This window comes from Struthio camelus, chromosome 3, assembly GCF_040807025.1.
Source record: "Struthio camelus isolate bStrCam1 chromosome 3, bStrCam1.hap1, whole genome shotgun sequence".
NCBI classification, from domain to species: domain Eukaryota; kingdom Metazoa; phylum Chordata; class Aves; order Struthioniformes; family Struthionidae; genus Struthio; species Struthio camelus.
This window is the reverse complement of record NC_090944.1, coordinates 139,169,919-139,187,289: the sequence shown is the minus strand read 5'-3', so window position 1 is coordinate 139,187,289 and position 17,371 is coordinate 139,169,919. Positions and strand designations below refer to the sequence as shown.

The 17,371-nt window shown below is 38.2% G+C and overlaps 1 protein-coding gene across 3 annotated transcripts in view; it reads right to left on the bottom strand.

The window, feature by feature from the left end:
* The window catches only part of ZC3H6 (zinc finger CCCH-type containing 6), a 40,395-nt gene that overhangs the window by 2,945 nt on the left and 20,079 nt on the right, over positions 1–17,371 (bottom strand). For 2 of the 3 annotated variants that reach the window (XM_009686838.2, XM_068940459.1), the window contains exons 3-12: positions 15,696–15,818; positions 13,907–14,162; positions 10,259–10,380; positions 9,090–9,254; positions 6,732–6,848; positions 5,139–5,250; positions 3,753–3,862; positions 2,824–3,077; positions 1,669–2,189; positions 1,157–1,393 (exon numbers count right to left, since the gene is read on the bottom strand). In XM_009686838.2, coding sequence (XP_009685133.1) covers positions 1,157–1,393; positions 1,669–2,189; positions 2,824–3,077; positions 3,753–3,862; positions 5,139–5,250; positions 6,732–6,848; positions 9,090–9,254; positions 10,259–10,380; positions 13,907–14,162; positions 15,696–15,818 — 2,017 coding nt within the window. The remainder of the gene's footprint in view (positions 1–1,156; positions 1,394–1,668; positions 2,190–2,823; positions 3,078–3,752; positions 3,863–5,138; positions 5,251–6,731; positions 6,849–9,089; positions 9,255–10,258; positions 10,381–13,906; positions 14,163–15,695; positions 15,819–17,371) is intronic. The other variant, XM_009686839.2, reaches the window with a different exon arrangement.

Below are 17,371 nucleotides of genomic sequence, written 5' to 3'. Positions count from 1 at the left end.
GTTTTGGGGAGTGCTCAAGATTCAGAAAGGGTAGTAAGAGCATTTAATTTTAAAGAATAAACTTAATTACCTCTGCAACTTATTGGAAAGCAATATAGCAGCAGCCTCATCGACACAGTTGTGTGCTCAGGTCCACGTTTGAAACTTAAATAGCCACTGAAGGAGAACATTGGTCTGCTTTGGCTCAGTAATTTGGGAAATGAAGATGAAGCCCACCAATATCACCACTACTTAATTCACACAACGTATGTTTCCTCACTGCTAGCTGTATCACATAAATATTCAACAAAAGGGAGTGACACGGTAAAGCTACAAGGAGGCAGCTAAAAGAGTAAAGTTTTTCTGTTTTCTGCTGCTTTGTGAAAACCCTCTACATCGGAGGACCAGTCATTCTAAAGCACTGGTGAGAATCCTTCAGTTAGAATAGGTTACTCTGGTTTTGTATGAAGCCACGAAGGGCTGCATTTCCGGATCTTGCTCCCCATTCAAGCGGAATTATATTGGCAGTATGATTGTAACCATTTGATACAGCAAATCCCTTTTGGTCTCACAAAAGATGCACTTCGGTCACAGGACAGAAGCACTTCCAGGACCCTCAGAAAAGAGTGCAGCAGGGAGCAGGTCAAGGGACTGGCTGGCTGAATCTCATCTGCAGACTTACTGCTCTCCGTTCTCTGCTTTACAGAGACACTCAGTTTTAAACACTGCAAAATTCAGAGACTGCAGAGAAAGGATACCGCTCTAGAGAAACAGAACGTGCAAAAAGATCAAGAGGTGCCACAGAACGAATAGAATCTAAGATGAGCTTGCAGCACTGGAAGTTAGAAATAATAAACCTTTCTGTTTCAATCAAGGATTTTAAGAAGTAATTGATGTATGAACAACAAAACCTTTTAAAAGTACAACCTATATGCACAAATTATCTACCGATCTTTCTACCTTGAACTGAAATGCATTAGCTAAGCCCATACTAAAACCCTAGAACAGGCTGGGAAGGAAAGTGAGTATCTACAGCTGAAATCATTATTTGAGTTGGTACTTCTGCACGCACAATAATCGTGAACGACAACATGCTGAAAATCCAAACCAATGCATTTGTTCTAGGCTAATATATGGTCAATACGAATGTTTCAAACTGTAACAAAATTAACCTTACCTTCTTCTTTGCTCATTGTCCTCTGACCCTGGCTGCTGACAGAGTCTCCATCTTCCTGATGCTTTTGACTAAGTCTTACATAAAGGGCTTTCTGCATTGCTGGAAGAAAATCCGGCACGTTAATGGCTGGTTTATGGCCCATTTTACTGATGCAGTCTGACTCACTTCCACCTGTGTGCGACTCTTGAGCCATGAGGTGAGCCTGGTGATCTGCAAATTCACCATGCCATGTTCCATCTGCAGTACCAAAACACCAGTTAGCTGATAGCCAATATAAGCCTTTACAGCAGAGGAGTTAAAACAGAAAACAAAGAACAAACTGAACTAACTTGAATTACGTTACACATGTTTAGAAAGCATCAGCTGAAAAAGCATATGCACTGAAGACATTTCAGGAGAAATGGCTTTCTCTTCAAAATTTTTTCAGTGCTCAGCTTTGGGGCTATGATGCCTTAATACTGCACAACTGCAAAACATCGTGTCAAGGAACAACCATTTTGAAAAGTGCTTACCACCAGAGTTATTAGTTGGCTGGAAGTTATGTACAGCTTGATGAGAATAGTAATTGTCATAGAAGTCAGCTGGGTTCTGAATAGGCTCATAATTCATATTCGGCTGCCGTTCACCAGGAATCTGCTGATACTGTGGCCCCGGAGGACAATGATTCTCTCTTGGCATATTCACCATATGTCCTTGAACTCCTGGGGCATTGTAAGATCCACCAAGACCCGGTGGTGTTAGAGGTGGACCACCTTGCTGTGCTTGCATAGGCATACCAGTCTGGTTCTGTGGTCCTAAAAAGCCTGGTGGAACACCCTGCATAGGAGGACTCTGTGGCATTCCTGGGCCTTGAGGCCCGGCGCATGGATGATGTCCAGGAGAACCTGGGTGCATCGGCGGTCCATTGTGTCCTTGTGACATGCCAGGTCCAGGCCCTGGACTTGAACCTGGATTATACATATGCTGAGAATGTGGGTCATTGCCCTGAAAAGGTGGTCTTGGTGGTGATGTGCTGTTATAGAAGGTTGGTGGCCTGTAGGCAAAAAAATTAATGGATCAAATTTTGCACCTACACAGATCAACAGCCCATCACCTATCTCTTCCTCCTCCCTCTTACAGATGTCTGTTCAAACTTACTTGATCAAGACTTGCACAGAAGTCTGAAAAAAGCAAAATCATTTTCAGCAATACTAACTGCCTACATTACAAATACATCACAACACGTAACAGAACCTGTCTAGAAGCAGAACACGTTTTTTCAGTTATCAGCACATGGAAAACCAAACATCTGCTGAAACTAATAGTTTTAAACATCCCAAGGCCAACAATTGCCATCAGGAGTCTCCACTGACTTCAGTCAAGAAAACACTAACTACAAAAGATTCTAGAAAGAGAATGAACTCTGTTCAACTGCAAACAGAGACAGGCAAGGCAGGCACGCAGCCCCAAACAGAGCTAATGGAGTTAGTTTCTGCAAGGCCAAGGCTCAGCAACAGTTGTCACCCATGGAAAGCATTCAATAAATAAATAATTACGATAGCCAATATCTGACATATCATTAACTTAGCAATATACTCAGCATACGCTTTTGATGGAAATGCAGACAACTGTTCAAATATCCATGCTTTCTTCTTATGAAGGGCTCTACAGAAAATACTAAAACCTACTTTTTTCCAATTTTGTGCGCTAAATCCACAGTAGGCTTCACAACTATTTCAAAGAGAGATGGGATTTTCTTATACTCTCCTGAAGGATCTTGAAAATTTTCTGCATCAGACTCAGAAAACGGATATTGCTCTGGTGGGGTTGGCAGAAGTCCAACGCCAGGTGGTGGCTTAGGGAGAGGAACTATGCCACGTTTTCTGAGTTCTTCCAGTTCCTTTTCATCTTCATTTTGTGGTTCCTCTTCAGTATTCAAAACCTAGAACAAGGCAACGTAGAAAACCCTTTATTAAATTTGCAGTGCATGCAATTCAACTTAGTCTTGCTTTTTTTCATTTGACTGTAACTATCTGTTACAGTACTACTATCTATTGATACCAAGCACCGATGAATTATAAATCTATTATTACTTCTGTCCTATAGGATACTGATTCAACAGTCAGGAAGAAAACTTAGTTTCTGGAGTCAGGAAAGGACAACTTTACAAAGGTCCATTTCCTCTGACCAGTAATTTTAGGTGAAAGAATTACGTATTCTAAAATTCATAATGTTTTCAAGGTTAAATTTGTGTCACTTTTCCGTTACGGCTTGTTTGCAGTGTAACTGGAGAGAGACAGGAACATTCTACTTAAAACAGAGGTCAGGATTTGATGAACTATTCATAGGGACCACCCTGTTCCTTTCTCCACCCTGTGTGCAGTAGTAATTCAGATGACAATCTAACTTTTAGATAGCTAAAGCTAGCCATAAAGCTACACTTCTTGTTACAGAGTTCATGAAGATTTCTTAAAAAAGGGGAGGGGGCGCAAAATAAAGTCTGGGAAACAGGAATGTTTAACATCGTTAGTCTTTAGCATCGTACTCCCCCAGACTCCCACTGAAACCTCCAGCCCAACCTTTTAGAAATAGGTCTCGTTTACAGACTACAAATTACCTTATCCAACAGCTCTTTTGTTTCAGCAGTCAGGGGAGCATGAGAAAACTTGCACTTATCTCCTTGATAGCATTTTGCTCCTGTATGGTAGAACTTGCAAGGGAATTCATGTAAGCAATTTATTAAGGATTCCTAACACAGGCTGTAGTTCGCATTATTTGGCAAATTTATGAAATTTAGCTTTCAGCTATCCTTCAGTTCTTCCTCAGTACATAATCTTTCCAAAGCAAAGTCTTAAGAATTTTGTAAGCTAATAATCACCTTGCCTCTTAGTTTCATTTAAAGTTCTACTAATAGCTACGTTACTGTGGCCTTAATTTTTATTTTGACTTGATTCTAATATTGTGATTAAGAAGTTGATGGTCTCAACTCCAGAATAAAACACAAATACTTTACAACAAACAAGAACAGATCAAGGTTTAAAAAAACATAAATGCATCCAAAGTGAAGCTTTTTAATCTTTAAAAATGTTAAAAAACTGTAAAAACTAAACCAAACCAGTAATTTCATATCATTCTCTTCTCCGGAGTATCCAAGGAGAAAAAAAAAAAAATCTTACTATAGTAAATCTACCTATTCTCTGGTATAATCTCTTAAGAAAAGAAATAACCACCATTTAAATCATTCACATCAGTTAAGAGTAAATATAAGCTTTCAGTCTGCACTTTAGATTTCCTATTTATTTACTTAAAATTAAAGCTGATCAGTATTAGTAGTTCTAACTACATGAATGCACATAAAAGAAGAAAAACAATGATGAAATGTATTTGGGAGAAATCTGCATTGAGATCACATTCTGATCAACAAAATGAAGGGATGGACTATACATCAGAATACCTGCTCACTGCAGGTAAGATGGGAACAGAGTCTTGGAGTGGAAAAACAGAAAGGGAAGAGAACATAGATACATAGACAAGATGCTGAGAGCTATAGCTTAGATACTTCCTTAGTTTACACAAAATAAAGTATCATTATGCTCTTAAAAACAACTGCAGAAATACTACTGTGATTTTCCAAATTTTTGTGCACAATTTAAAACCATCTGGTTTGCAATGGTTCCATCTGCCAGACTTGCAAGCCTAACCTGGGTTTTAAGAGTCCAAACATGTGTGTTCTTTGTCACAGATCATCACAAAAGCAGACATATCACAGTATCAGTTTACTTATTAATATATTCAAGGTATATGAAGAATTCTTTTAAAAAACTGCAGTAGAATCACATCACACCCCTTCGAAAAACACCTTTTCAACCACACATATTTCCTGTCTTCAACTGTACAAGTCATTGTATAACAAACAGGTAAAAACAGCTAAATGAAAGTCAAGGTATGCTAAAACAAAAAATAATAGGGTTTAAATTCAAGTATAGTTTTTGTTAAAGGATATTGTGCAAATAAATGCAGTTCTCTCCTTTGGTGCAGTAACCCTGTATGTAAAACTTGCAGATTTCCTTTTTCTTTTCTATCTCTGCATCATGATCAAATTTACACTGCTCTCCCTGTAAATGAGAAAACAAGAGAAACATTATCAGTCTGAAATGCCAAATAATTCCATTCCGTATTGAAAGAAAAACAGCCTCCTTAGCTGAATTTAAACTTTTTATCTTTATGAACACAGAACCATATCATAAGCATGTCCCTGAAAAACTATGAATGGGGGCCTGGCCATAGAGAGAGAGTTCCTGAATCTGAGTTCAAAAGAATATATGCTGATGGTCCACAGAACACAAGCTACTCTTATAGCACCAGTTCTCTTCTTTGTGTCCACCTAGGAAATAGCATTAAAAAAAAAAAAGCATTAAACAAATTTGTTGTTATTTTTCCATACAACCAACTGCTGCAATTGATCAGAAAATATGACTGCTTTAAGGGAGCGAGGGAAAACTGAGAGTCCAAAGTATTAGATTTTTTAACATGGGAAGAACGAAGTCCAAACAATATGATGTTTTATATTAAGCATATCATCTTATATATTAGGATCAGTTTGTTGGAAAGGTTTTGTACAATCTTTGGAATTATTTTCTGGAAAAAAAACACACTAAATGCTCTTACAGCTATTTGTTTTAAAACTGAAGGTGGCAGCAAATACTCATCTTACTGAACACAATGGACGTTAACACTAAAACATATAAAGCCATCAATACATGCATTGCTTTCAATTTCCCCCTGGTTTGGGAAAAGCATACTAATTTTCACTTTTACTTTCACCATCTGAAAAAGAAACAGAAAATGATCTATCACTAAATACGCAGAGAAACTAAAAATAAATGACGCGCTTGCTTGCCGAGAAGCACGGAGTTTTTCTTAATTGCGTTTTATAATTGACTGGACTATTCTGACATCAGAGCTCCACAGCAGCATAAGCTTCAAAATGAAGCAACAGCAAAATTGTTATGCAAGAGCAGACTGTCTCGCTGGGGCTTTTGCTTGACAGCTGACTGCTCTAAATAGTGCTCTCTTCTTTCTGCTGCCTTCCATTTGCTGGCTGAAGGAAGATGACTTCAATTCTTTGGTAAAGGTGGGAACTACTCTCCCAACATCACTTTTACTTTAGAGAGATGAATAATTATACATAATTAAGCGATTCCTCCAATGTTTCAAAATTAGTAGCACCACATAACAAAAGATAAACTAAGACATTCAGAAATCATTGCTTACTTACAGATTCCACACTTACAAGATTTGATATATATTTACAAATGATATATTGTCAGTTTAAGTCTGCACTGTATAGACTAATAAGCGAACACAATCATTTTAGTATAATTTGTTATACTTTTAAATTTGTAACAGAAACAGACCTTTACACACAAGCTCTTCTGTTGGCATTTATCTATAAATGCATAAAACATCAGAAGCCACAAAACACTGAGCTTCATCATGCAAGTTTTCTTTGCATCAGCTGAACTAAAGAGAATGGCACATCTCGTCTTCTTCCTCACAGAAGAGGACCAGACTGACACACACAGTGCATAATTACCTTAATACATCTCCCTTCAAGGAAATATTTACAAATTTGTTTGCCTTTGTGTTCCACTGTATGCTGATTTATGAATTCCTGACTCATATTAACCCATTTCTTCACTGGTTTGCCATCCTGTAAGAAAAATGAACATCCTATTGAGGCGCACTTATTAAGTGCAGCTGCAAAAATATTATAGAGTATTTAGTGCAATAGTTACCCAAAACAGGATTAACTACACCATGATTTAAGTTCTTAATATTACTATAACCACACCTCAAAGTAAAGGCAAATACATATACATTTTCTTAGCTCTTTTAACACCGGGTCTTATACTCTCTTATAAATGCAACGAAATCAGAAACTTCTTACAATGTAACGGGCACAAGTTACTGAATGGAGAAAGCATCTAGCACTTCGTTTTAAAAAGGGCACTGACTCACGAGCACCCAGTAAGTCAATGCCAGCCACTCCCTGATGAAGCGCTCCTCTGCATGCATGCATGCTTTGGTAACTACCCCTGTGGACGCCACCACTTCCATAGCTCTGATGTAAAATAAATAACTTCCAGTGACGTGAGAGCCCAAACACTGCATATTTCTGAGTGCTTTTCGGAATTCCACAGTGCTAACAGCTTGTGGGCCACAAAAGCTCAGCTCTTACTCCTAATCAATTAACTCGATAAACATGTTGACTAATGGCTGGCATTTTCACCTTAAAGACAAAGCTCAGAAAGACGACACCTAGTTCCAGCATCCTTTACCCGGGGGTCTGAACACATCCTCAGCGTCCACCTTCCACCACCCTCCTTGCCTCAAATTGAGAGTGGGCCACTACACTTGTGACAGAACTGCTCCCTCATGTGATGAGTGGGAAGATTTTAGGCACATGCGTGAGAATGGCGAGTCACCAGTGTTTCTGGGAAGGAAGCAGGCAAGCAAGACTGAGCAGAAACTTAGGTGCTGCAGGTCTTGCTACTATTGCTCTCGGACGCGAGGAAGTCCTGAATTGTCAACGTAGATACGAGAGCTTAGGCTCCTGACTATCTTTACAGCTCCTTCACATGTCCACTGTGATCAAATCTCATATTATATATATATATATATATATCCGTGTAACCACTAGGCATGTTGTGAAGTTCAAACAAATTAATTTACTCTTGTTATTATTTTAATAAATCTGTAATTGAATAGACAGGAGCATTGCCTGTAGCAGAGTCAGAAGATGAACTTTGATCATCAGATTTCCATATTTATCATAACCACAAGGCAATATTTTGTCAATTCTTTCCCTCTATGTGCTTCTCATGTAATTATCGCGTCCAGATTACCTTTGTTCATTTTTCCCCTCCACCAGAAGAAAAACAACTTGTTTGCTTATAATATATGAAGCAAAGCAGAGAAGCAGCCCAATTCAGTCATGATCTACCATGTAAGATTCATTATATACCTGGCGAGGGCAAAGGATTGTTCACTCTTATGATTTCATTCCCTCGTGGCATCTGCACTTAAGCTAGAGGAACTGTTGTAAACTCATTTAATTAGACGGTCAGGCACTCTGCTGCTCCTGCATGTCAGTCTGTACATGGTTACTAAGCTTGCACTGCAAATAGGAGTTTGAAGAAGAGGAGGTAAGCGAGCAGCCTGGTCTGAATGGCAGGGTGAGCAGCTTGTCTGGGACAGGTTTTGAGGGGCCTGGCTGAGCTAGGGAAGAAGTCAAGGAAGTAGATGACCTTTAGTAAGCTGCTGTATGTGACACAGAGCAGAGGGTAGAAAAAAAAAAGTCTTATTTGCAACACGAGGTGGTTGCCTACTGATAGGATTATAGTGGAAGTCAGGCTTTTCTGGATTTCCGATTTTCACAAAAATCCAGAAGGAACTGACCTCCGAGTAGGAAATTCTGAAATGGAGTGGATGTGGTTCTCCAAAGCAGTCACACGGTGAAACGTGAGCATCAGCACATCAAGTGCCTGGTCTCATTTTGCTCGGCAAATTAAACAATGCCATACAACATTAACGCTAAGAATGATTAGCAGATTTGGGTACATTGAGAAGCAAAATCTTCAAGCTAGAAATGCTACTCCCGGAGCAGTCAAGATCCATTCTCTACTCTGAATACATCAAAATTGAGGAAATATCACTGCTACAGACAATGAAACTTTGAAGCTAATACTTGATCCTCTTCAAGGTTAACATAAATATCACACTGAAACAATCCCCCAAGTCTTCCTGGGAGCACTGTAAACCAATGACTGTCCCACTCCGCAAAGCGCTTGAAACAATGGCTTTACGAAGGTTGAAATGCTCCAACTGTGTCATTCAGATCCCAGGGACTTAATTGTGCAGCTAAGGAATTTTGACATTTAACCCAACATACCAGGGAACTCAGCATCTGTGTTGCAGAATTCATTATTTTGCTGTAGCCAGGAGCCCAGCTTTTTGTTTTCTGTCTTCTAGCCCTGCTGGGACCTGCCTGCAGCTGCCTCTTCGTCTCCACCCTTCCCCACAACTTGGGAGATTTAGCTGGATGACAGGGCATGTTCTACAGAAACAGGAAGGAGGAGTTCTATAAACTAGGCATCGTAACAGATCAAACGGCTTCCCTTTTCCCTACCACATACAGGGCAGGGAAAGGAAAATTTGATCTGGACCACCCAGAAGCCCCAGAGAGTTAGGCTGTCCGGAGAACACAGGGGAAAAAAGAAAAAAGAAAAAAAAAAAACAAAAACACAACATGGCTGAATTATACATTAATGCATGTTTTTAACTAGAAGCCAGCCACACGCATTCTTGAACGTGGGAGGGAGGAAAAGCTCCAATGTTTTAGAGGGAGATAGATGAACTAACGTTGCCTTAGAATCTTATCTCGTTGTGGTATATAGATTTAGATATAGTTTTGCTCAAATAGGTTTTTTTGGCCATGGATGGATTTGATCTGTTAATCATCAATTTTGTATTTCTTTCATTTATATAGTTTAAGTTTGATTGGAGTGACAAAACTATGAATACAAGCGGTAATACTGAACGTTATGTTTTCTCTATATTCTGTTCAAAGAATTATGACTTGAAAACAAAGGTCATGTATATTACCATTTCCACAGCCAAAGCTATGGAAAAAGAAGTAGAATTCTTCACGATTCAGATGAAAACAAGTAAAAGCTGTGAAAACGGCCATTTTCTTGGCTGAAAAACCCCAGCTGAACTGGTAGTAGCAAAATGTCATCTTTCAGAAACAAACCAACATTTTGTTAATTTGATAGGTTAATATCCCATTCAAAATCGAACCTCATAAACCACTTTCTGCTAGTCTTTCATACATGTTTCCAAGACAAACAAGAAAATGATGCATTAGTTTCAGTTATCAACTATACTTTTTACATAAAGTTCTGGAAAACTCCAGTAAGGGATTTAACTTTTCTAAAGAGAAGAGAACAAAAGGTGAAAAATATACATACACATATATACTTAAATACTCTTCCGTTAAACCAAAATATCTAGTCATTTGCAAATAAATACATTAGGAATTTAACTTTTAATTCCACATACCTCGTGAAAGCCATCAGATCCTTTATTGCCCCCTCTTCCTCTGCCACGATCTTTACGCTTCAATTTCTTTTGCATTCCACGCCCTCGACCAACATGGTAATTATTACCCCTTTGAGAAATACCTGAAAAACAGAAAGAAACAGTTCAGATGATTAGTAAGAGGGAAGATGGAGGATTACTTTCAGGTTCATTCTCTCTTTAAATGATGTGAGAAACTATAGAAAAATGGTTATCTACTCAAGTGACATCAAATACGGACGAATTTAACAGAAACCAAGTATTCCTTTTTGCAGTCTGAATTCCTAAATATTAGCTTGAGTCATGAGTTGGCAAGTAAAACTACACCAGCCGTTTATAATTCTGTGGAACCGCCTGCTCTTTGAAAAGCTCTTCAAATCACTTGCAGACTGGCAAACTGAACATATAAATTATCTTGTTCAAAACAGCTTCCCACAATTAGAAGCACAGACATGATTTCTAACCAGCACACATACTTGAAATAATCTGAGGTGGTCATTTTCAAATAATACCACGTTTCAACTCTAAATTTTTCAAGAGGACAACATCATGCTATTACCTCTCCAATACCTGGCTCGCTTAAAGAATCCACATTGAAATAATTCATGGCCTGCGGAATGCAATGCTTGCGCACCTCCCTTCCCCAGGTAATCTGTAGTTATCAGTACAGGCAGGTGTATTTTATAGAAACAGTTCTCAAATCTTGGAGGTTTGAGTGCTCCTGCAAAGGACTAGATGTACGGAACCCTCCCTACCCCATGACACGAATGACAGAATTACAGCTCAACTGCACTACACTATCAGGGCTACTGATGCCATACCAAAATTCATTCACAAGAAATCCATTAGATTACTGAGCCAAACTTTAGCAATATTTTTCAAGATTATTTCCAAAATAGAAACATTTAAATACTGTTGAGCGCAAGGAAATGGTTTACTGGGGAAAAAAATCCTTGTTATTTTTTGCCCTTTCTTCCCTTTAAAATGTATTTCCCTCCTTCTCTCCCCATTATTTCATTGCAGGTTTTCTTTCCAAAATAGTAGAGGCCTGGGTCCTGGTTCCAAATAAGACATCCGTTACAGCTTCCCATCATAGACAACCAAGTTATGTTGTGCAAAAATGTAACACTTCATCTTATACCTAATTTGGCTTTTACTAGTTCTCCTATTAAGGATGCAAAAATATTCTAAACAGAAGTGGTTTAACAACCATCTGTAAGTTTTCTCCGGTTGTTATCAAGCAAGAAAGATTTAAGAAGGACATAAAAAAAAGACATTTAAAAAACAATCAGATGCAAATCCTTAGCTGGAGAGTGAAAAGAAGAAACAGAAGGCATTGATGTAGCTGTAGTAGAAAATGTACAAGCTGGAGCACAGGGTTAGAAAGCAGGCAAAATCATCACTCTGTTTTCTGTTCCCTGGGAGTCAAACCGTACATTGCTGTCATACCAGGAAGGAGGAGGTTAGCTACTCTCTGTGATATGCACAACATCATTAGGAAGCCACCTTAGGACAAGCGATCCTTTGGCTTCCTCTGGGCCAGAAAGCCTGCTGCTGCACATCCAGGTAACTTGTGGCAATTAACTAGCTGGATCTTGGCGCTAAAATGAACAAATGCTTTTGGAATCCAGTAACAACACAAATTGGCCACCATGAAGGAGAAGTTGTCAATCCCATCTTAAAATGAGAAGAACATCAGGTCATATGAACAACATGACTGCACAGGAGACAAGATAGAGGGTAGCCTTTTCTTCTGTTTGGTACGAGTATGTCCTAAGTAATGCAATCTTTCCTCAGACGCTTCGTTAGCTGAACATCCTTTTGGGCTCATCTATCCTTGTGTAACAGTTTCTATTCAGGGAATAGCTATTTTTAGTTCACAGCAGCACTAACTCAGTTCCTCCAGGTAAGAAATGGAAAGGAAATGACTAATTACTGGGCGCTCACTCCTCCCCCCCATTCATTTAGGAAATGACCTCCTTTTTTTGTTTTTGTTTCTTAATTACATCTTTGTTACAAAAGACAACTGATTAAGATTTTCCTCATCACTCAGGATCTCACTGAACCCTCTTGTAATCCTCGTCAGTGTTAAGTCTCATAGTGAACGTAACATTGTCTAAGGCAATCTTGGTCTGCTTACCGCTTTTAACAGTTACTCTCCTGAATTAGAGCAAGGTCAAAGGTTCTCGACTGCCTCTCTTTGCTTCTCTGATGCTGCCACTGTCATTGCTCAAACATATGCATTTTTGAAACTGCTTGTTCTGCTGTGACCATAAAGAACCATTCTCTTCTCTAAATCAGTACTTTTCTCCATATTTACTCTTTAACTCACCTCTATTTTAAAAAATGCATCTTGTCTCACCCCAAATTAAAGATAGATATTAGCAAAGGTCATGAATCAGAAAAAAAAAAACCACCCTCTCATTTCTCGGTCGAATGCATAATTTGCTTTTTCACTCAAAAATGTTGCACATCATCTTCAGATAAACTTCGCCTCTTGCAGAAACAGGAATATCAATTTTGTTACCCTTTGGTCACTTTCTGAACACAGAATTAACCAGTACATTTGGCACCTAGGTATATATATCCTGTTTCATTATCACAACATACAAGGAAGCTGAGACCATAACCTAAGAAATACGGCAGCAGAGCTTTGAATACCAAAGTGTTTAATGGCAACTGTTTGGAAGCTTCATCTGTTCCAAGAGGGTAATTATCCAGCTGTCAGCAGGTGAGCAGTCATGGTCACAACTAAAAATACTGGGATAGAGCATCTCCTTTAACATCAATTTAAAAATAAAGAACCAGTTAGAAATTTCTGCTGCCATCGCATCTGCTACAGGTGAGAGTCATCCTGCCACAGCAAGGCTGATTTTATTGACAATGCCTTGACTTCATCTTAGACGACTTGCAGACAGAGATCCTTATGCAATGTTACCAAGAAACACATGGAAAATCATTCCTGTCTCACTTAAAAAGATTCTGCTAATCCTTTGCCCATTTATTTTTTTCTAAGTCAAAACAGAATACAACAAATCATCATGGTAGCAAATGAAGAGAGCTTACCTTTTTCACATACTGCATCAGCAAGTCACTTTAAAGCCCTATGATTTCTAACTCAAGCAGTTACTCAACTAAGACTTTGGACTTCGTTCTTCTGGTAGTTTTTTTTTTTTTTAAAACATGTATTCATTAGAGAACACTTGACCTTCTTCCTCAATATATACAGGGTGAACGTATCATTTTATTCCCTACTGATGAACAGCATATCACTTAGTGATGGGAGACTGCTAACTCATAGCTCACCACTGGCAGCTTTCTTCGTCCTGCTAACAACGCAAAGATCCTGAAATGATGCATGACAAAACTGCTACCACCTCTCATTACTGCAGCTGCTTACTGAAGCTCGATTCGTTGAGGGGAGAGATCCAAGGAAGAGGGAAAAAGAAAGATGAAGCGACTAAAAGCCAACTAAAGGCACAAAAGATACAGTGAGAAACATATTCTATTATAGATGAAATAAATAAATTGTTTTAACACCTTTTTTCCATCATTGTAATTGTACAGCTCCATTCTGACACATTAACATTCTGACAGATTTTGACAGATTAACAAATCAAACTATCTTACCTTTTTGGATCCCTTTCATCCCTTGTTTTTTCACTGGTTCTTTAGGAAATGGAGGTCCTAAATCAGGGTTGGAAGTCTCTTTAGATTGCCTGTATTGTTTGAGCTGATCAGCAAAATCTTCATCTTTTTCTTCCTCGTTATAATTACCAAAGTTTTCATCACTATAATGACCATATTCATCATACTCCTTACTTTTTACATTTTTTTTATGTTGCATTTTCTGTGAAGTCATGTAATTTCCTGATAAGTGTCCATGCTGTATAAAAGGGATTGTATCGTTCAGAAGCAACTCAATATTTGAAACGTCATCCCTCCCAAACTGCTCTACAAAACCAGTTATTTTTATGCTGTTTCATTATCATGCTGTCTCCTGGATCTGCACAGACAAGCATCACTAATATCCAGGGAAAATCAGTTATTCAGTAAAAAATATTATTTTTATTTTGAATGCATCAAAATAGGAAAAAAGATCAGAAAGAAAAGCATCAGCATTTATACTCCAGAAAACTTTTCAGAGGTCGACAAAGCATTGTAATGTGTGCAAATCCAGATACTCTAGGCACTACCTCTTTACAGATCTGATTTTTTTTAAAAAAACAAAGAGCAGGTAGTACAGCATGAGCGAAAAAATAAAAAGTATTGCTTAGAGCACATATTCAGATACCTCTGAAATGTGCCTACAACACATACATAAGATATCTGTATATTTAGAAAAATCCACTAACTTAACTATGTCATATGAGGCAATCCAAAATGCAAACACCTTTTAAAAGTACAACTTTCATACTTAGTTCTGAGACTCTGTGCTGATACTACATGTCAGCAAGATTCTGTTATGCTTGTTTTGCAAGAATTTGAGAAATTACGTGGCATGCCAAGAAGCAAGCCAGATTAACCTGTGGAGTCTTTGAAAGATAGAATGCTCCACAGTTTGAAGAGTAACCACCAAAGTTAGTAGGATTAAAACAAGAATCAAATGTTTGCATTAATAATAGAGTTATTATTTAGTAACAGTAGGCATAATTAAAATGTAACTTCTTATACCCAATACATGAATGGTTAATAAGAACTATGATTAAAATAAATTTGTTTACTTCTTGCTTTCCATATCCTGAGAATCTCCGACACAGACAACACAATTTGTTCTGTCTCTACCAGTCAGAATGATATAGTTGTTATGGCCACTGCTAAGCCCGCACTGTCCCTTCTCTGGTTTCTGCAGACAGGATCTTCGCTGTCTAATAGGTTAGGCTGGCTTCAAGGTTTCTGGAACGGTTTGACTCTAAAAGGAAAGTCTCCTCCCCTCTGAAGTAATGAAATTTCGTAACGCCTCTAGCTACTCTCTCTTGCCTCTAGTTACTCTCTCTCACCTTTAGAGAGTAGCATTCAATTTTGCCCAGTGGTCTCATGCGGGCTACTTAACAGCATGAACTGAGAAAAGGCAGGACAAATTAAGCTGCTAGAAAGGAGAATCAACCCTAGATTTTTAAAGGTGGCTTTCTGAGAGCTGTTTCCTCCCAGTACAGCCTAAATCCAGTATAGGCAATAAAAACACCAGCTCAGCTGCTACCTGATAGAGAAAATATAGCATCTCACTTATTTATACCACTGACATTCATGCCACATTTGGACATCTACCCAAAGGAGATGAGAACTGCATGCATTTTCTGAAATCTGAATGAGAATGGGCACAGTGATCAAGGCAGCCTTCACAAACAGCATTATCTAGATTTACATTTTTAAATTGCAACTAAATAAAGGCTAGAGAAATCAATTTTAAAAGTATTACCTGAGTGAATGAAGAATCATAATCTCTGTATGAACTACTACTCTTTTTATGTGGTCTTTCTGTACGTTCAATATCAGAGTCATGGCTGTAGTCTGAACTGTCATCACTGGAAGGGGAGTTATGCTGAAAAAAAGAAAATCTCTCTCTCAAATGCTGTTAAGCAATGCACTATGTAACTGCTCTACTCCATATGAACTTAAAGGAAGCATTAGCCCACAAGATGAAGATATTTTCTTAACTCCCACAAACCTCCGCTTCTAAGGGAAGCCAAAGAAAGTGCCTTCTTTGATCACTCTCAAAGATGTGAGCCAATGAGGCTTTATGACGGTAAATGTTGAGGGCTATCCCTGCATGTGCTTGCTCTGGGCTGTAACAGCTTCCTATGGGTCCCTCTGAGTCCTATTGCTTCTCAACATAGCAAGGATGCTGCTGAAAGGCTAACAAATCTGGGAGATGGCTAGAAACTTGCATATGACCATGGAACAGATCTTTTTTTGCTGGGCAGGGGAAAGGTCTATACCTTATTTAGACTGCTGAGGAAACCACTTGCTGCTACAAAGCAGCCTCCCAAAAGACATTTGGGCCTCCAGAAGACAAGGACCTCCAGAAATATCAGGTTTTCAATCCCCTACAATTCCTTTGCTGCTGCTTGCTGTTCTCATAGCTCCTAGCTATTCTCTGTACAAAGTACGCACCACTACTTCAGGCTATGGGCACACTACTTCTTCAAAATACTTATTTTCAGTTATTTTGGCATACTACTGCAACCTCCTTAATAAACAATTCGAAAAAATAGTTCTTTGAACAATTTAAGTCCATTAAACCCAAACACAGAATAATACAACAGCAACTAATGGCAAAGTGTATATACCTTATTTTTTCTAGTATTTTGGAACATGTTTTGATTTAGTTCCAAAAAATCTTGCATCTCCAAAAACAAATACATGTAAACTCCTGGAGTTAATTTATTCTGTTAATGAAACAGTTTTATAACTGTAATTTGCAGGGAACCACTAGTACTGGAAAATATGAGCATGCTACTGTAGACGAGATAACATCAAGAACGCCATCTAGTCCAACCCTTTTCTAAAAATATTTCAAAACTATTTTCTCACATTAAGCCTTTCTCCCCGAGTCCCTGTTATTTTTTCTTGCATTACAATCATATTAGTGTTCTATTTAGATACACTGTTTTGCAAAAAATTAGAAAGCAAACCAGTTGCAAACAAATAAATTCTAACTCTTTGGGCCCTTTCTCAAAACTATATCAGAATAGTACGGTTCCATGATTTTTAGAAAATGGCAATTAAGTTTAATTTTCTTGGTAAAAAAAATTGTGAATCTCTTGCATTTTCTAAACTCAATTAAAACATAATTATACACATTATCTTAATGACACGTTTCTTGAAGAGTTCACTTAAATGATATGAATTCTTTTCTTTCCATGAATACGATAATTAGCAGCACAAGTGAAAACAGTAATTTTTAGAATACGAATGCTTCCTATTCTAAAATTTTCTCACCCTTAATGGTTCAGCTACCATTACTGTTGCTACTGGCTAGTGCCATTAAGTTATGCCGCTGTTTAAGGTTTAAACAATTTAACAAATGGTTTAACGCTTTGGCCTTGTATGTCAGAACTACCACAAGGACTGACAACGGCAAAGTGTGAAATG